This window comes from Falco naumanni, chromosome 8 (genome assembly GCF_017639655.2).
Source record: "Falco naumanni isolate bFalNau1 chromosome 8, bFalNau1.pat, whole genome shotgun sequence".
NCBI lineage: Eukaryota > Metazoa > Chordata > Aves > Falconiformes > Falconidae > Falco > Falco naumanni.
In genome coordinates, this window is record NC_054061.1 from 56660326 (window position 1) to 56679619 (window position 19294).

General features: G+C 40.7%; 1 protein-coding gene across 9 annotated transcripts in view; it reads left to right on the plus strand.

Annotated features, from left to right (window-relative positions):
• Positions 1–19294, plus strand: part of UBE2F (ubiquitin conjugating enzyme E2 F (putative)) — a 91259-nt gene that overhangs the window by 41356 nt on the left and 30609 nt on the right. For 7 of the 9 annotated variants that reach the window (XR_005829255.1, XM_040603090.1, XM_040603089.1 and 4 more), the window contains 2 exons: positions 2899–2956; positions 18341–18373. Coding sequence is in view for 8 of the 9 variants with exons in the window: in XM_040603090.1 (XP_040459024.1) it covers positions 2899–2956; positions 18341–18373 (91 nt within the window). In the remaining variant the exon portion in view is untranslated. The remainder of the gene's footprint in view (positions 1–2898; positions 2957–18340; positions 18374–19294) is intronic. The other 2 variants (XM_040603096.1, XM_040603095.1) reach the window with 1 other exon arrangement.

Here is a 19294-nt window from a genome sequence, read left to right on the forward strand (position 1 = left end):
GTCTGGTGGAAGGTGTCGCTGCCCATGGCAGGGGGGTTGGAACTAGGTCATCTTTAAGGTCTCCCTTCCAACCCAAACCATTCTATGATTCTTACTTTTTTGGTTTTCTGCTCATCAATAAACATTCCCTGTTTGAAGGTGTATATGGTAGAAATCTACTGTTTTATCTTGATCTGCTGGCATGGAATAAGCACTGCTGCTTTCTCTTTCTTAAGAACTACAGTTTTTTTGTGTCAAACTTAGCTTGAATGGTACTTTCTGTTGGCAAAAGGAAGGCAAAACTTTTATTGGAACTGACATATTACATTGATAAATGTGTTCACCTAAGAGCTTTACATTAAGGCAGGTTTTCTCCAGGACTGATCTCCCCATTACAGTAACTTTTATTCACTTAAGCTGTAAATCGTGTCAGCTGGAGCTTCAGAAAGTTTTGAAGTTGCTTTTGTAGTGTCTCTTGAAGCAGTGGGTGAGGAAAAACTGCTGGTTGTGCCATTTGAGAACCTCCTAGTAGCCCAGCCCAGCTCCTCTATGGCAGCAGGACCCGTGGATGACAGGTCTTTGATCAGAAGCTTGTTCATCCACTAAACTGGTTCATGATGTTTTGTGTATTTCTACTCGTTTAGGTGTTTATTCTCCTTTGTGTATGATGCTCTGAGAACAGATCACCATTCAGACCCCCAGACTCTCTGGTTGTTCTATCTAGGTCATCCCCACTGAGAGCACGAGACATGGTTTCACTAGATACCCTGTGCTGGGAAGAGGTTTTGATTAGGGGCCTAATGATCATTCCCAGTCTGTAGGAAGAACAAGGATGCTGCTCTAAAAATGAATTATATCAGCAAATGAGAAATATTAGACAAAGGTACACTTAATCTGTCTTCATTTCCTTTCCGCCAGAGCTTTGAGAGGTATGAGTGGCTCTTCTCAAGTCCTGGCTGCTGGTGTCCACAGCTGGAGATGTGCCAAGAGAGCTCTGAGGCTTTGGGAAGCTGGAAGGGTGATAATGAGGTTCAGCTGATGTGCTCAGGCACTTTGAGCTTTATCAGTGCATATTTTTGTGCTTTTATTATGTGTTACCTTACTCCTCACTTCTAAGCTCACAGCAAGGTATATGAAGAGGCAGAGGGGAGTACTATAGCACAATTTTATGAGGAACAGACAGAGCAAGCTAAAAAGTCTGTTACTTGCTCAAAACCTGAAAATCCTGGCTTTTGCCTGTTCAGCAGCATTTTTGCTCTTAACTTTTGTAATACAAACAAAAATGGGAGCCATGAGATACTATTTTCATTGTTCTTGAAATTACTTTTGAGCTGCACTAGTGGCAATGGCATACTTTTATATTTTTAAAGGCACAGAAATGAGATGAGAAGCACAGTTAAGATGGAAGATTGTCCAGTATGATCATCCTGTTCCTAGACTCTCTACATTGAACAAGGAATAATGCTAGTCATAGTGTATTTCCTTGGATTAAAAATTTGGCACATTCAATAAATAACTATATGGGTAGCCTGTATGGTCCAATCATCTACTGTAATTTAAAAATTACTTAATACGTGACATCCTGAAAGCTGGTGAACCCTAATAGTTTAAGACTATTTCACTTTAACCTTGTCATTTCAGTAGTAGAAGCTGCTGCTGGTGGTGATGAGGTTTTGTGGTTTGGTACTTTGCTCTATGAGTTTTCAGTTTTAGATTACCTCTTCACAGAGGAAGACATGATTGTGAAATGATGCTTTAAGGAGTTTTCCAGACTTTCTCATTCAGATTATTACTTTTGCTTTCGCAAATGTGAGCAAGACTTCAGCTCATTTCTTAATTATACTCTGATCTCCAATGTTTTTACTTCTCATAACTGCTGATGTTTGGACCCGAAAGGTCCAGGAATGCCTAACCAACTGAACACACCTCAATGATTTCAACTTGTAAATAGGTTTACAGCTTCACTGGACTTAATATGTAGTATAATGTGCAGGTCATGAAAATTTCTATACAGTATGTGTGTATATAGGAAAGTCTGTATCTTAATTATATATGTTAATATTGTAAGTATTACATTAAAATTCAAGAGCATGTATTATAGTTTATAAGGAACTTTTTCTTCCTGTAAACAATCTGTCTTGCCCAGAGTAGTCTTTGTGATTTCCAGCTGGGGATGTGTGGTGCTGAATTTGTCTGTAAAGCCTTAAAACGTGTGTGGTGTAGCTCACCTGCTGAAAGAGGACTGTATGACCCTGCCTTTAGACTTCCCTGTGCTGTTTCCTCAGAGGCTTGGAATGCATCTGTGCATGTCACAGATGATGCAGAACCTTCCTCAGCAGACACACCCAAACTGCTTGATGATTTTAATGGCCTTTTGCAACCTAAACAATTCTGTGATTGTATCTCATTCTCCTATCCCTGCTGCTAAGAAGCTGAAGTCCTTTCACAGAAGAAAGGTTGATAATCCTCTTTTCTTGCTAATTAGTTATCCCACCAAAAATACCCTTTTTTGGATTGAGTTGTTCCAGATTTGGTGAGAGATGAGTCATTCTGCAAGCCTGTCTCTTCATCAAAGATGAACATGTTCCAGACTGGAGCATGTGTCTGTGTGCTAAGGGGAAAATAAAAGCTCAATGTGGAGACTGTCTCACAAGGATTTCTGTCAGTTTGATGAAAATAATTCAGGTTTTTTGACAAAGGTTGAGCTCAAACCAGGAGATCTGTAGTGACCCTATGTAGAATGTAATTCTAGGACAACATACCAATTCTTGTGCTTTAAAATCCCAGTACATAGATGTAGTGCAAGAGGTAATTCTTACATTGCAATTAATTCCAAAGTTCTTAATGTTTTCTGAAGATTTCTGACAAAGTTTGTTTAACTAGAAGTTGCACTATATAATGTGTGTCTTTTTTTTCCAGTTTATTGAGAGAACATTCGATTGATGGCACTGGCTGGGCTCCAACTAGAACATTAAAGGTACTATTTCCTTTTAGATACATACATCAAACAAGGTATATCTTTTAAAATACTACTGTGGACTTGCAAAGAGACAGATAATGCAGTTTGCTCTAGAAACAATTGAATTTTTTGTCTTTGAACAAGTGTTGGTGACAACACTGAAACAAGTACAGTGCCAACTGATTATAGAAATGATTGCTTGTTTTGGCACAGCTGCACACATACTGCTTTGACTGATAAAAGATTTTGTAGAATGGTATGACTGCAGGTGACCCTGAGAAACCATGCAGTAAGGGTGGTCTACTTTTTACCCAGGCAACAAATACAAGAGCATGATGGTGAGCAGGACTAACAGTAATCCATGAACCTTGTCATTTCTATTGTGTTGATATTCCTGACGCAGCAATAGTCTGTCTTCCCTTCAGGCCCCCAAGGTCCTCTGAGTAGAGGAACTTGGAAAAGTGAAAGGCTAGTTGCATTTGGGAGAAACACCATGTGGAACAGAATCAAATGTAGTTACTGCACTGTCTTGAATTCCGTTTCATCCCATGTTGGAAGGGGGGAGCAGCACATCTGTGTTTAGTTATTGCATGAAGCAGGGCACTCTTGGCTGTTTTAATCACCCCAGTAGGGAACTAATGACCACTGCCCTTTAACCTTGCCTCAAATGCACTTTACCCCAGTCACTAAAATGTAAGTGAAATCTGGTCCCTGTAAAATTGCTGAGAGTTGTGGCACTGTGGTTGCAGAATGACTTCAGAGATTGGTCCCACTGCAGCTGGGCGGTATTAACAAATTCAGAGTCATCGTTCTTGCATGAAATAATCTCACTGAGATTGTTGTGAAGCACATGCACTTCAACATAGTGACTGCTCTTGTCATGCTACAGGAAGCAGTCAATTGCCCATTTACTGCTACATGACTGTGCTGCCAGAAGAGTCTTGCAGAACACTGAGCAATAATCTTCCTTTTGCTTTTACCAGAAACTCGGCCAGAACTGGTTCTTAAAGAGCATTAGCTACATTAGGTAGGTTAAGGGTACACATGTCAGGTGTTTGTTCCTTTTCAAAACACAAATTGAAAATGAGTTTTGTCTAATATTTGATTTCCTTTTTGCACTGTGAATCACATCTGTGACTTTCTTCATCTGTAAAATCTCTTCATGTGCATCTGACTTCTGGAAAGTGAAGTAGAATCAACATGTGTATTTTCTTAAACACCCTTTCCTTATTTTTTCTTTTTTTCCATCGGCTAGTATGATTTTGATTTGCCCCTTGTGTGTGCTTTCATATTGGGTTAACTCAAGACACTGACTGGGTAATTAACTAGTTCTGTTTCTGTCCCTGTATTTCATTCCCAGAGAAAGTTTTTGGACTACAAGTTTTAAGCTTCAGCTATTAGAAAATTAGTATACCAATATGGCAAGCGGACAAGAATGTACATATATTTTTATTGCTGCCCTAGCTTTGTTCATGGTATGTTTCTTGCAGAGATTAAAATACTGCTACATGTTAGGACTACGAGTGAGAGTAACTTGACAGCGAACTCTACTTCCTGTCCTCAGTGATGATAGAGGATGTGTATTAATCTTTTCCATTTTATTCTTGCATCAGTTGCTAATTGCCTGTGAGTAACTTCATAGGTTAAACACTCTGGAATCCTCAATACCAGGAGACACAAGCTACTGAATATTGTGCAGCATTTTAGGGTGGTTTTACCTTCAGTAAGGTAGAGGGGACAAGAAGTCCACAACCACAAATGAAAAAAAACCAGGAACTTTGTGGGTGTTGAAATTAAAGATTGAGCAAGAGAAAAGGAGATAGCAGTTTAACTTAAAGAAAAGAACAATCCAGCATCATTCTTGGAATTTTCCCCCGCCCCCCCTCATTGGGCATTGAAGCAGCACAATTCCAAGCTCACATTTTATACCTTTGTAATTTGGGGTGTCTTTTTGAAAAGTTTTCATTCCTTTACTTTTGGTTGCCAGAGGCTCCACTCTAAATGTGCAGTTTCAGTGAGTGTTCTCTCACTTGTCATGTTGCCACTTCATGATTTGAAGTATTATTAAAAAATAAGTATCACATGTTGGTCTTCCAAGTTGTGCCTCTGTAGAAATGTGTTGTTACACTGCACCTCTAGTACAAAAGGAGCTAATAAAAATGTGAGCAGAAACAGCCATTGGGGATGTTGGTAAGCTGCAAGCACTATTGCCTAGTGGTTTTGCTTGGGATACAGGTTGTAACTAGACGGTAACTAGCATCAGGAGTGAGTCTGTTCCTTGTCAGAGATACTCTTCATCCATTCCAAGTGTATTCTTTGAGAGGACTCATAAACCTGGGAAAGGTGAGTCTTTTGCAGCCGTGGTTCCTCATGTCCATTCTGTCAGGTGCTGTTTCAGGTCTTTGGCTGACTGTCTCCTGTCACGTTTCATGCATGCCTTCCTCTGTGTTTTGAAGCTTGATTAGTGTCCAGGTGCTTAGATTGGAGGTTACACATACTTCTGAGATGGAAGATACAGAATTGTGCTGGTTTAATGACGATATGGCCACACAGTCAAGTTGTTCATCAGTGTAAATTAATTGTGGTTAGGTGTGTGTTAACTGTACACCACAGAATTACATGGAATAGTGAGTGACTGGTAGCAAAGGAGAGCCATGAGATGTGACCCACGTTACTTTTATCTCTTAACACGCCACTTTTACCCACTAATCCAGTCTTTCTGAATCCTTTGTTTCCAATATTTGGACACCGTGGTCTGAAGAACTTGTATGTCTCAATAAGCAGAATACACTTGTGAATTTGCGCAGTTATGCTATGGATAGTATCCAATCTTGGCTAGTGATGGACTTGAAAGTCAGTATTTCATATTCCACTCATCAATAATATGAAGGCAGCCTGGTTTTCTGTAGCCCAAATTTGTCCAACAAAGCACTCTGTAACACTGCTAAAATAGTTGAGAATGGGTCTGTACTGTGTTTCTGTGACAAAACTTGGCAGGCATTATTAATGCAGCCATTCTGGGTATTCTTGGTGTATCGATTCCGATAGATAACACAAAACCTCCAAAGCCACATACACAAACCAGCTCTGTTGTATGCTGCTGCATGCATTAGTTTTATGTGCTTAACCTTTTAGAAGGCTAGTTTTAGAAGTTTTAGATTGTCTCATCTTCTGTATCCTTGTGGTGGCAGCAAAGGTCTTACATGAAAAAGCCTTCAAAATAAACTCTGTGACTACTTTTTAACTTAGAGTATCAAATGGGTAGAATCTTGAAGAGGCATTTAGGTTTTGCCTTTTAACTATCTGAAATAATTTTTACAGAGTATTTAGAAGATTTCAATTTTTATCTGATAAATTGTGTTTTAAGTATAGAGAATTCTTAATGAGGGGGAAAAACTAACTCAATTTCGTTTTCTAGCATTTTGTTCCACTGTATTATCTCATCCATGACTTGAGTTTTCTTTAAGTTACCAAGTGCTGAGCGTTATCTCTTTTCCATGTGACTACTTCCTGCTACTGAATGCGTTTCCATAGACCACTGCAAAAAGCAACCTGTGTACTAGTGAAGGCACTAAAGACTCTGCTATTTCTGAATTCCTTTATCAGATACTTTCTAAATTGGGTTATGAAGAAAGTTGGGCTTTAACCCTGAAACAGATCATTGGTAGGTTAATGTTGTTAAACAATCCATATATATACTTTTTAAATCACCATTGATGCGATTGTAAACATTTTCTTTGTTCGTAAAAATGCTCCAGAATCCTAAATGCTTAGATAACTTCTGCTAGCAGTTTGGTCCACAGACAATGGATTGTGTGAAAAATGATGCAGTGTTCTCTAAGTGATGTTTGTGTAATCTTTCACTACTTTATAGCTAGTTATGAGATAGCGACAGGAGCCCTCAGTTTCCATTCTGTTATTTTCTACATCATTTTATTGCATACTTTTTTCTTCTCTAAAACAGTATTCATCAGGCTGAGGACAGAAGTTTTTCTGGACTTATGCTTGGACTGTCTGAACTTGCTTTTCTGCTTTCATGTTTGATGGTCAAACTTCAAGTTGTCCAGGCAGAAAGCAAATAGACTGTTTCAATTCCACTCTGTTCTCAATTTTTTTATGTCACTGGAGATACCAGCTTTTAAATACCTGGTATGAAATAACCCTGTTGCTGTTGCTCTGATACCTTACTGCTTCCCCCACAATAATTCCAATTTCAAACTCAAAAGTGCTTCAGTAGCTCCTGTTAGTCCTCAAAATGCACTTCCTTGGACCTTATTTGCCATGAGTATCATCAGCCTAGGTAAGATAGGCCTCCCTAGTATTCATCAGGTTTCTCGAAAATGCTTGTTTTCACTTTGCTTTAGAATTATCTTGGGTGATTGATTTTAAAAAATAAAGGAAGTGGATCTGTGTATTGTGATTGCCTAATTGGTTCTAAAAGTCAAGCTGTTCCTTCTGCAATTATGTCTAACAAACTACAGCTGGAAATTGGTCAGTGACTGATTTATGAACCATAAAAATAATCAGAGCACACTTGTGCAACTCTGCTGACTGACTGTGAAGGGTTGAGTATAGTAATTTTAAAACCAGTCTTTTAGAAATGTATGCTGAATGTTCACAGGGAATATTTGGTCTTGTTTTTTTGTAACTGTTCTGGTAGAACTACAGTTGGTCTCAGTTAACTGGAGAACTATTTTTTATTTTCATGTTTACTGGTAAGATGCATATGCATTTCACTTCTTTGAGATATTTTAAAGAGCTGTGTTTTGTCACTTTTGTGTTAGTGCTGTCAGGAGAGACAAGAACAGGAATAGGAAACATCAAGATAGTTTTAAAACTATAGATACGCTGACAGCTTTTTATACCCACCTATAGGACAATATTTTTTCAGGAATTCCTTTCCTGTGACTTCAGATACTATGTTATCTAATCTAAAAGGAATTAAGACTTGTTTGCAATAAACTATTGCATTTTTGAGTTTATCATTAAGAAGCTTGCTTATTTAATTATTATTTAATACTGAATGAGAAAGTATGCCCTGTTTGCACTGATTCTGCGGTGGTCTTAGGGCTGTAAAATTACTGTATTTTAAATCATGCAAATATCAAACTGTCATCTCTGAGAAATAAATCAGACTGTCTTGACTTAATTTTTCTGGTTACTTTAACCTCAGTGTTTAAGCATAAACTTGAGTAGTTTTCAAAGCTTTGGTATAAGCATAAAACTTTCATCCGCCATCTTAATGAAAATAGGTGGTCTGCTGTCAAAATTAAATGTTATTAGTGTAGAGGGGTATTTTAAATAGAAAATAACTGTATCTGTCTTCAGGATGAAGGGAAGAAAGTAAACCTGTATGTTCTGTGTCATTCTCATAAATTCTTGCTGCTGATACTATTTTTCTCAGCCAGCATTATGGAAACATTGTTCTGCTATTTATTAAAGTCCAATATTTGAATGGCTCTTTGACATTTCTACATACAATACAAAGCATGTGCTTGTAAAAGCTGACTTCCTGGGTGGAATGTGTTTGTCCCCCATACTGGTAAACTAAGGAGAGAATCGTGACAAGAAGAAAGCTAAAGGCTTCATGGCAGTGGCAAAGAGCACAGATGTCAGCTCTTACAGTGCATGAGAAGTTACTGGGATGTCAACTATAGATTAGCAAGGAGACTCTTGATCTTACGAGTTTCACATCTGTCTCCTGAGATCATCTTGGTCATGATCACCAAGGCTACAAAACTGAGCACGCAAGAAATTGTGTTGATTGTAAGGGGGAAGATGGGCTCTGTCAAGGTGTATGCTGCCTCCTGGTACAGACCAGTATAGAGCCTCTGAGCACTGGGAAGAAACAGATTGCCCTGTGTGGGGTTGCAACTGCTCACTGCATGCAGGTTTCAAATACTGCACTGAGCAGACAAATGCCTGTTTTTTCAGGTGGTGTGTCTTCACCTGTCTTCTCTGGTACCATACAGAAGTTGGCAATGTGTTTGTGCCCTGCACTATTTCCTGCTGAAGACTTTCTACCACCTTATTCCTTCTTGTGCTGTGTCCAAGAGGCATGGTGGCCCCTGTCACCCAAACCTGCTCCCCACCCAGAGCACTGTTCAGCACAGTGGGAAGGTGAACTTGTTTCTGGTCCACAGCAGCTTTTCCAGAAGGACACCCTGAATGAGCTGACAGCCAGACATGAGGGCTTTCTTTTCTCTCAGGAGCAAGACATGAATAATAACTTTCTTGGGAGTCCTCATCTCCTCAGCTGGGCTGTGCTTGGCTGGCTGTAGGTTTTATTGGTGACTTTCCAGCTGAAACACTGTTGAAAGGAGGTCTGTACCTGCTCACCTTTCAGTACTCCTGGGATCACACCCAGCTCATCCTCTTCATGATAATCTTCTTCAAAAGAAGCTTATCAGGAGTAGTCAGCATGGATTCACCAGAGGGTTGTGATCAGTGGTGCAGTCTAGCTGGAGACCTGTAGCCAGTGGTGTTCCTGAGGTGTCAGTACTGGGTCCAGTCCTGTTCAACTTCTGCATCAGTGACCTGGATGAAGGGACAGAGGGTACCCTCAGCAAGTTTGCTGGTGATACAAAACTGGGAGGAGTGGCCGATACACCAGAAGGCTGCAGTGCTGTTCAGCGAGATGTGGACAGGCTGGAGAGTTGTGTGGAGAGGAACCTAATAAAGTTCAACCAAGGCAACTGTAAGGTCCTGCACCTGGGGAGGAACAACCCCAGGCACCAGCACAGACGAGGGCTTGATCTGCTGGGGGGCAGCTCTGCGGAGAAGGACCTGGGGGTGCTGGTGCCCAGCACATGGTGCAGTGCCCGGGGGGCCAGGAAGGCCCATGGCACCCTGGGGTACATGAGGAGGAGCATGGCCAGCACATTGAGGGAGGTGATCTCCCCTTCTATTCTGCCCTAGTGAGGCTGTATCTGGAGTGCTCTGTCCAGTTCTGGGCTTTGCAGTTCAAGAGACAGGGAACATCTGTAGGTGAACCTGCTTTAGCAGGAGGGTCAGGCTAGATGATCTCCAGAACCCTAACCATTCTGTGATTTGCAAAGCTGCCTTTCTCACATGCAGAGAGAGCGCATTTTAACTAGAGGTCCCGCTCTGTGTGTTGATCTCAAGGCGGCTTCTAGGACCACATAGCACAATGTCTCCTGCTGCCAGTATCTTTATTCTCTCCCCGGCTCAACAAAGTGAGTAACAAAACAAAACATAAACTTGCAAGCAAATAGCTTTAGGTAAAGGCCACCACCACAGGGACCTGTACCTGTAGCTTAACAGAAACAGGCCAGTGCAAATGTTTAGTCTTATCCTTTATTCCCTGAAGACATTCTTTATTTGCTGAAAGTGTGAGGTGAGTGCTGTGGGTCTTGATCAAAAGAATCTGTGAAGGAGAGAAAAGCAAGCCTCTTGGCCATTGCATGTCCCTGAAGGTATGGGCACTGATCTGCTGCATACTGCTTTATATCACAAATAAAGGTGGATTCCTTCATAGCTATGCTATGTTCTTGCCAGCACAGCAGGAGTAGAACCTACAGTGCTGCTGCTGAAAGACCATTTTCTCTCTTTTAAATATAATACACGTATGTATGTATGTAATACTTCTAACCTGTTTCTGCTGAAAGCCTTACTCCCTGGCCACCCTAGAGATGCATACAGAAAAGTGGGATGCTTTTGAAATCAGATGTAGGAGAAGTGTAAGGGGGTTGCTCATGCTAGCTGGGATGAAGAGCAGGCTATTGGGTATCCCTGGATGTGTCCTTGAAGGGGTATTCTGCAGAATAGGAGGAATATGCTTAAGGTATTCTTTTTCTCCAGATTCTTCTGTGGAGTGATCTTAGGGCATGGATAACTAATGAGCAAGAAGCTTTATCATGTGCTTCCAACTAAGACTGTTTCAGATCTTCTCTAATGAGATGGCTCACATCACCCTACCCAAACTGCACTTGTCCTGAGGCTTGAGAGCAGAGGCTTCCTCTTTAATGTACCGTGACTGTCCTCTGATTTTTCTTGGCAGTCGTGAGATCACCCACTGCCTGTTACTGACACTGGGTCCTGGTGCTCAAAAAGCTTTGGACCCTCTCGCAATTCAGATTTACACTGTCCCTTTCTCAGTGCCTAAACTGCATGCTGCCTCGTGTTTTCTGGGATACTGGCAGGGATATCAGCATTGCAGAAGACACCACAAGGGATACAGTAAACACTAGGATATTAATACAGAAGAAATTGTATTTTAGCAAGAGACTAGGGAGTGGCAGAAGGGAGAGGCAGGTACAGAAGAGAAGTTTTGATCCAGTAAATGGGTAGATGAGGAAGGATAAGAGTCACAACCATTTTAGAGCTGGTGTTTGTCAGCAAATGTGAAAAGACATGCACCTTTTGTCGTTTTTGTGTGGGTTTTTTTTTTTTTTTTTGGTAATATACGAAGTACTTAGGGGTGTTAGGAGTTCCTAGTGATTCAAGGCCTTCCTTTCGGTATGGTTTGGAGCATGGTGTCCCTGTTGTTGCTCCGGATCTCTACATCCCTGCCTGGTGCTGGAGCCCGTGTGATATGCATCTGCAGCAGGAGTTTGGCCTGACTTTACCCAGAAGTTTACTTCATACACACCACAACTGCTCTGACCCCACTGACAGTGGGGACAGGTGGAGATCCTTTTTCAAGGTGGCACTGCCGCTCTGAACCAAACATGGATTTTCTCAGCGGTGCCCTGCTTGCTGTGCAAGCACCTGGCCCTGGGGCAGTTCTTGTGAGGGCTGGGCCATCCATCACTGCTCTGTTCAGCACCAGGGACTGGGGAGGGCCTGGGTGTGTTTAGCAAAAACCAAATTGCAAGGGAGATTTAGCTGTCACAGTCGACAGTGTTTCTGTCTGTCTTTGCTGATCACAATTTAGGTAAGTAATCCTGCAGTTGCAAGAAGTATGGCTTTATCACAAGGTACCTTTCAATGGTTCAAGTCTCCCTCTGTAAAGGAAGTCATCTAAAGAAAAGCACAGTGCAGAAGTTTTATATTTCTTCAATACTTTTTTTTCTAAAACACTTATGTCTGTTCTTACTGCTTTCATTTCTTTGCCTTTCTTCTCCACCTCTAAAAATTGAATAAGCAGCAGACAAAAAAATCTTCAGACCCAGTATATGGTAAAGAGAAGTTATAAGCCACTGAATACAATCTTCTATGTAGATCTGACATTATTCTGTTTTTCTGAAAATAAGGTCAGGAAAATTTTCTGCAGGGATATATTGTGTGGTATTTTCATTTTATAAATCGGCTTTATCAGTTTTGTAGAAGTGATTTATTTTTTTTCCCTTCTGTGCATGCCCAGGCTGATGAAACTACTTACACAAATCAATGTCTTGTAATAATCTCTGCCTCGTAAGAGTTGCAAAATTTTTTTTTCCCCCTCTCTTTAGTGGCTTCTGGAAAAGCTAAATCTTTGTTTTAAATACAGTAGCTGTTATTACTAGCACATTTTTAAAGAGTGATTCAGTAGAACAGTGCAGTATATTAGTAAGTTTAATTAAACCATGCTTGTTTTCCCTGAATTGTTGCTTTCTGAATATGTAATTTGTGACAACCTTAATCAATTGAGTAGTCTGTTCTCTGGAGGGTGATCACTTTGGTGTTCGTGATCACTGTAGTGTAGTTCATTAAGAAGCTATCACAGAATTCCCCAGGGAACAATTTATAAAAGATTATCTGCTTGCTCTGAAATAACCTTAAGGACATATGTCAAGGAGTCAGTAACAAAAGCAAGGGATTTTAGATGAGTGCTCCTGCATACTTGGCAATTCACAACTGTCTTGGTCTGGGAGAGGAACAGGCTATAATTGTTCCTGAGTTTTTTCCTCTAGTATATTTGAGCACAGAAGAAATCGTTTTCCAGCCTTCCTCCTTTTTTTGTGTTTGCTAACTGGAGCAGTTCATGCCATTTAAATTACCCAAAGCCCTCTAAGTAAGATACAGTTGTTGTGTTTGGGTGGGAAGCATAAGCTGGGATTACAGGCACATGAGAATTGAGATGGCCTTTGTGGGTGATTAAAGAAAGCTGAAGTTCTCTTCACCTTATTCTAGGTGGAAATGGTGCTTTACTTGCTACAGCAATTTTGCAAGATACTATAGCAGTTTTATATACAGGATTAGAGAGGAAATGTGAAAGAGAATATCTTATTTGGGAGAAGACTGGGTAGGAGGGAAGCAGGTTTTTTGTAAGCTAAGAAGTGCCCACCATTTCTGGCATGAAAACAAACTTCTATTTTAACCCTTTGGACCAGTGGTAAGTTTTGTGCAGTCAGTTACAGTGTAGTGGTTGCAGACAGCTGGTTTACTGCATTAGGGGAAATCAGAGATGTTTGTGGAGGCATGTTGAGGCAGAAAGAAGTCCAGCAGAGCCTGGGGAATGTGAGGCTGCAATGAAGAGAGAAAGAAACTGGGCTTATTTGTGAGAGATGGCAGAAGAAGGTGGATGGAAGTAGAAAAGCATTCTGAGCTGGTGTGTAGGCAGACAAGACAGCAGAGAGCTGCTTCAAGAGATAGCCATGCAGTGACCTGACCTTCAGCTTGCTGAGTTTTCTGGTGTAATTTCAAGCCCTTTTCCAAACTGCGATGTACAAAGCTGGGTGTTTATTTTACTGGGGTTTCTGTTTCAGTAGAAAAAAAAAATAATTCCTTTAGGTATCTGCTTGTATAAATGCCTGCTGCTTCTTTCATTGATCTGAATGGGTTAAAGTGTATATGAAAAATGGTTTAGCAATGAGCTTTAGTTTAATCAGACTATTAGATGAGAAACGCTTTTTGGATCTCTAAAGAAATGTCTTTGATTGGAAGTTCATTAGCTGCTTTTGTCTGGCTCATTCTCTGCTTAAATTAATGTATTAAATATACTTTGCCTGTTAAAGGAGAATGTTAATTTACAGTTTGCATGTTTACTCTCTCTTCAAAAGAAGTGTTGTGTGGTTGTATTTCCAGACATCAGCAAGCATAGCTAAACACTTCTCTGTGAGATGTTTTCAATGGCATCGCTTTTGTGAAGTGGTTGTGAGGGCTGCCACTTGGGGAGATTTGGTGACTAACTGAATTAGGACACCCTACAAATGCAATGCTTTGAGACTCTCTAGCCTCAGGAGAGGCTATTTCAAAAGCAGTATTTAGGATTTGGATTCATTGCTCTCGAACTTTAAATGTTGCTGCAGTGGTAGATATTTTTTTCCCCTCATTTGTCATACCATAAATAAATCAGTAGGCAGGGTTTTAATGTAAATTCTCACTCAAATGCAGCACAAAAATACTGAAGAATGAAAAGGGGTGATTTATTAAGTCTGTTGATCTTCTGACTTGCTTGTGTTAACTTCCCCATGCTTGAGCTCACAATGGTGACAGTGCCACAGAGCAGAGTGTGTTTCCTTCATTATACCCTCTTCCACTTACCCACTGTGGATTTAAGCAGATGCTGCTCTACTTGGGAATGGCTCATACTTGAACAAGCCTCATACTTGAATCCTCTGAACTAACATAGTAGTTGTGAATTAAAAACACTTGTATACCTGGGACCTGCAGCTGGCTCGCAAAGGTGCCTAACCTTGTGGGTGATGTCTGTGCTGATGCAAAGCCTCCAGGAGACCAGGGGACAGGGAGAAGGCCTGCCTGGGCACATCTGGAGCAGAAATCAGATAAAGTGGTTTGGGGAATTCTGCAGCCTTTTCTGCAATGTCCATCCTGAGCAGACCATGGTCCTTCGTTACAAAAAATGTAAGAGGTCCTTAGTTTTGCTCTGGGGTTACCCCTAAGTAATGGGTGTGTTTGTACTCTGTAACTTTGATGTTAAGTGTGTAGAAGACAGTAGAGAAAAAGCAGCATTGTAAAAGAAACAGCCTTGTCAGGTGTTCACCATGTGAACAGGCAGATCCCTGTGTCTGGTTCCCCTTTTGCAAGTAGATTTTGTCATTGAAGTGGAGCAGCATAAAGGTGTGCATTATTAACATTTTAAGGCGACATCTGCCCTGCTCCTATGCATGAAGATAACTTTAAAAGTCTTGTATGTAGGGTTAGCTTCCTGTTTTCAGAGTATTTAAGCCAGAAGTTCAGTAAATGTTTGAAGCCAAGGATGCTGCTTTATTACATTAAAAGAAAACAGTATTTTTTAAACTATTAAATGTGACAGGATCTTTTGATGGCTTGCAAGTCCGTTTGGTTCGTCAGGGAAATGTGAAGCAAGCATTCAGGCAAGTGTTTATTGGCACACAGCAAGCAGCCATAATACAAAGTGATTATTTTTGCAGTGCAACAGTGTCAAGTTTTTCAGACATGAAATACTTGCTTCGCTCTTCCTCATCTGTTCCTTCCCACTTCTCTGTTTCAATATTCTAGATTTAAATCCAGGCTAGCCTCAAACTCATTAGAAAAAGTGTTGCCTTTTGGTAGTAATTTAGCATTATTTTTCATGGAGCTATGCAAGGATATAAAATGAATCCTGCAAATCGTAAAGCTTGAATGGATGGAAACATCAGAAACAATATTAAGAATTTCACACATAAGTTATTCAGTAATAATAATCCCTTTATACTTTTTGATGTCTGGAATGGCTGTGAAAATATACAGCGCTCTGAAAACTCACAGCCTTACAGAGGTTTTTGCTGGGGTTTTTTTGTGTGGGTATTTTTTTATGGAACTCTGTGCAAAGCCAGCCTGAATGAGTCAAGTGTCCCATCAGCAAATGAGAATTTGGGAGCAATTCAGGTAAATTTCAAAAGCAGGTGTTTACAGAATGGGAAAATAGTTAGTATAATTTACATTTCTGTTTAGAGTTGCAACATTTACTTGTGTAAGGTATGGCTCAGCAGCAGCTGTTTTGTCTGGAAAGACAATCTGCAAGTGTCCTGGTGGGGAGGCTCTGGGAGACTGGGGGCTTCAGCTCTGTTAGATGTAAAGAGAAGGTGAGCTCTTCAGGATTTCAACATCCATGTGATTGAGTTGCTCTTTTGTTTGTTTCTTTTTAGCCATGCTGGTTAAGTGGTTGGAACAGCTGTGAACAGTTTGCAACCCTGTGAACACGGTTTTGGTATTCAGGCAGGATTTAGAAATGGACAGACCCCAGTGTCCTAGTGTGAGCTCCTTATACCTCTTCAGGATTTTTTTAACTCTAGGTATTGTAATTCTGCATCACATTATCCAGCTAGTCTGCTGTCACATGGTGTAGATTGAAGGTGACCCTTATAAAGTTAATTTATTCCTGCTTCTTTGAGTGGAAGAAAGCAAATTGCTGTGCTTTAGTAAGGTCCCATTATCCAAGGTTGTGGGAAACACACAGTGGGTTAAAATTGAATGCAAGAAATTCTCAACACCCCCAAGACACTCACTTTGCTTCCCTGAAGGACAGTACAGCCTTTGAGGGCAGCAGTGGGAAGGGGCTTCTGACCTTCAGGCGTCAGAGCTTCTGCTGGGGCAGAGTGGCTGGAGAGATACTCTCAGCCATCTGTGGTTACACACCCTGCATCAGGCAGTCTTTGGGCTGCATCCGTGCCAGGGGCAGTGTACGTAGCAGAGCAGACTCCGAGGGTGGTGACACCATGGCAGCCTGTGCTGTGCTGTGCACCCTGCCGTGCCTGAATGTGGGAGCGTGAACTGAAAGCTGAGAACTTAATGCCTGTTTCTACTCTCCAGGTTCTTCACACCACTGAAATCCTCCTTTAATCAGCAACTTTGTCTTATTTTTTCTTTAACACCACTGCACTGTACAAATAGTTTATCCCAAGGATTGCTTAGTACAGATTTCCTTAATACCATGCTTTGCTAACCTCTGCTATGCCCAGTTTCTGTGACAGTAGTTGAACAAGCAGAGTACTTAAAGGGTAAAACGATGACTTTCATCCATTACTTGAAATAGTCCATTTTCTCATACGTGCCAAGGAACGGATAGTATAGTCATTTGGGAGTGAGGATGACTGCTCTGCACTGTAGTCTTAAAATGTACAGATAACTGTAATTCTTAGGTGTCTTGAGTATATCCTTTTTTGCTGTTTGTCTGGCTGTACTGCCATTGAAGGTGGTGAGTGCATTTGGAAAAGTTGCTGGTTTTGCCACACCTGATGGTTTCAGAAGCACAGTTAGGAGGAGGTGCTGAAACTGAAAACGCTGTCTGACAATATCAACTTTGCTGGGCAGATTAATGTTATTAAAGGCGGATAAACTGAGTAGGTTATTTGAGCCAGAGCAGAAGAGAATTGGATCGTGAGAGGTTGTTGTCCAGATAATGCTGACATTGTATCTTTTTCAATTGGGACATAATTGAATAGTGTTCTTAAGGAATATTGATTTCTGTGGTCCACCACTCTTAGCAGAGGGCCCAGAACAGGAATCGAGCAGAAACATGTTTGTTTATTGAAGTTCTTTGCTGTGGATAGGAAGTTTTTACTTTGAGGCTTTATCTTTATTGTAAAAGGTACATTTTAGACATAAAACAATTAATGTGCAGCGTTTGTCCCACTAGTAGATATCAGGCAGCGTGGTTTTCATGGGTAGGCAGTCAAACGCTAGGAGGCTGTAAGGGTAGGAGGTGCGATGTTGATCTTTGTCTGGTAGGTGTGAACTCCAGGGCCCAGGCTTCAGTGCGATTTTGCAGTAGGGTAGCTTAGTTAGGTTGCTGCTGAAGAAAATAATCTTTCCTCAACATAGCCCCAGAGTTGGTGGTGGGTGATCCTTCTAGACTTATTTCTGTGATATTTGGATCTCGTTCATTTTCTTAGTCTTTGAAGGTTGTAAATGGACGACGTGAACTCTGAGGTCAGTGCTAGTAGAACACCAAAATAAGCTGTGTTTGATGACACCATTTGGAGGCAGATTCCCTTGAATCTTTCTGTCTGCAGGAATTGCAAACCCTCTCTACTCAGCTGTCTTTAAATAGATACTTAAAGGCAGTAAAATTGAGACATATGCTCATAGAAGAATGGTATTTTTCCATACTCATACTAAATTTATTTTTTTTCTGATATTTTGACACAGTTTCAAATACTTGTCTGACACCATTTTATTTTTTTAAGTTTAAGAATGAACTGCTGAATTAAGTTTTATATGCACACTTTGAACTAAGCAGTACAGTTTTCAGTTGGTGGCATATACTAAGGTATTCCTCTTAAGCAGAGGAGCAACAGGAATAAGGCTCCTATCAGTACAAAAATCTGAACTTGTAATTGAATATGCAACATTTGTTTTTTGGTGACTTCTAAGTGTCGAGTATTCATGTAATGGGAAAGCTCTTTAAATATTTTGATTTAAGTAAGTAAAATATCACCCTTAATCTAGATTTGTTTTCCAGTAATCGCATGGGTTAATAGAAAAAATAAAGTATGTGAACCTGTTAAAAACACCTGAAATGTATGCCTAACTGATTCTGGTTTTCCTTTGTAGGATGTTGTCTGGGGATTAAACTCTTTATTCACTGTAAGTAAATGAATATTTTTGCATATCCACTTTCTTTTTTGCTGCCTGGTTTGGTTTCAGCATCACTTAACGTGAACCTCATCTGTTGCCTCTTAAACTTAAGGTCATTATTTCCTTTGGCTTCAGTGGGTGTTGTGCAAATACGAAATCAGTTTGTGCCTTTGTTTGTATAACTAAGATTCATACAGACTGTCTGAAATGCCAGCTTTTTTGTACATTGTTTACTTTTGGTTACAAATCTATTATGGGATATTTTGGTAATAAGTAACTTGATCTTCCACGCAGTATGAAATTCCTTCCACCAGTTTTCAGGAAATAGAAATTCATATTGCTCTGAGAAGGAATTGTGTTGTTCTTTAAAAAAGGTGTTCTTTAAAAGATTTCTCTCCTGCAGTCTCATTCCTGTTTTGAACACTTATACTCCTGTTCAGGGGCCTCGGTAGCAACCCATAGAATTTGCATAAATCCCGACTTGTCGCAGAAATAGTGTGGTTTTGTTCAGGGATCCCATTTTGCCCCTTTCCCTTAGATTGATGGGAGCAAGAAACCTGTGCCTCATAATTGCAGGAGCAACTTGAAAACGGAGAGGGCAGGAAGCTGCAAAAGGCAGGCAAGATGCAACAGCTGCTTTTGCCCTACAGGTGGAAAGAAACTGTACAAAAGTTGCCCTTTTCTATGGAGTCGAGGATTGTGATTCCCTTCCACAGCCATTGCTACTGCGTAGGAAGGTCAGGAGAAAGCAAAGAAAGGTACTAACTTGGTTGCCATATTTGTAGACTTTGGAAACAGCTACCCCAGCCACCCCAGGGTGTGGGGAGGAGGCTGTGAAAAAACTCTGGATGAGGAGCATCACTGTGGGCTTCACTAGCCCTAACTTGTTTCCAGAGAGAGGAATTTCTTCCACCACTACCTGCAGGAGGA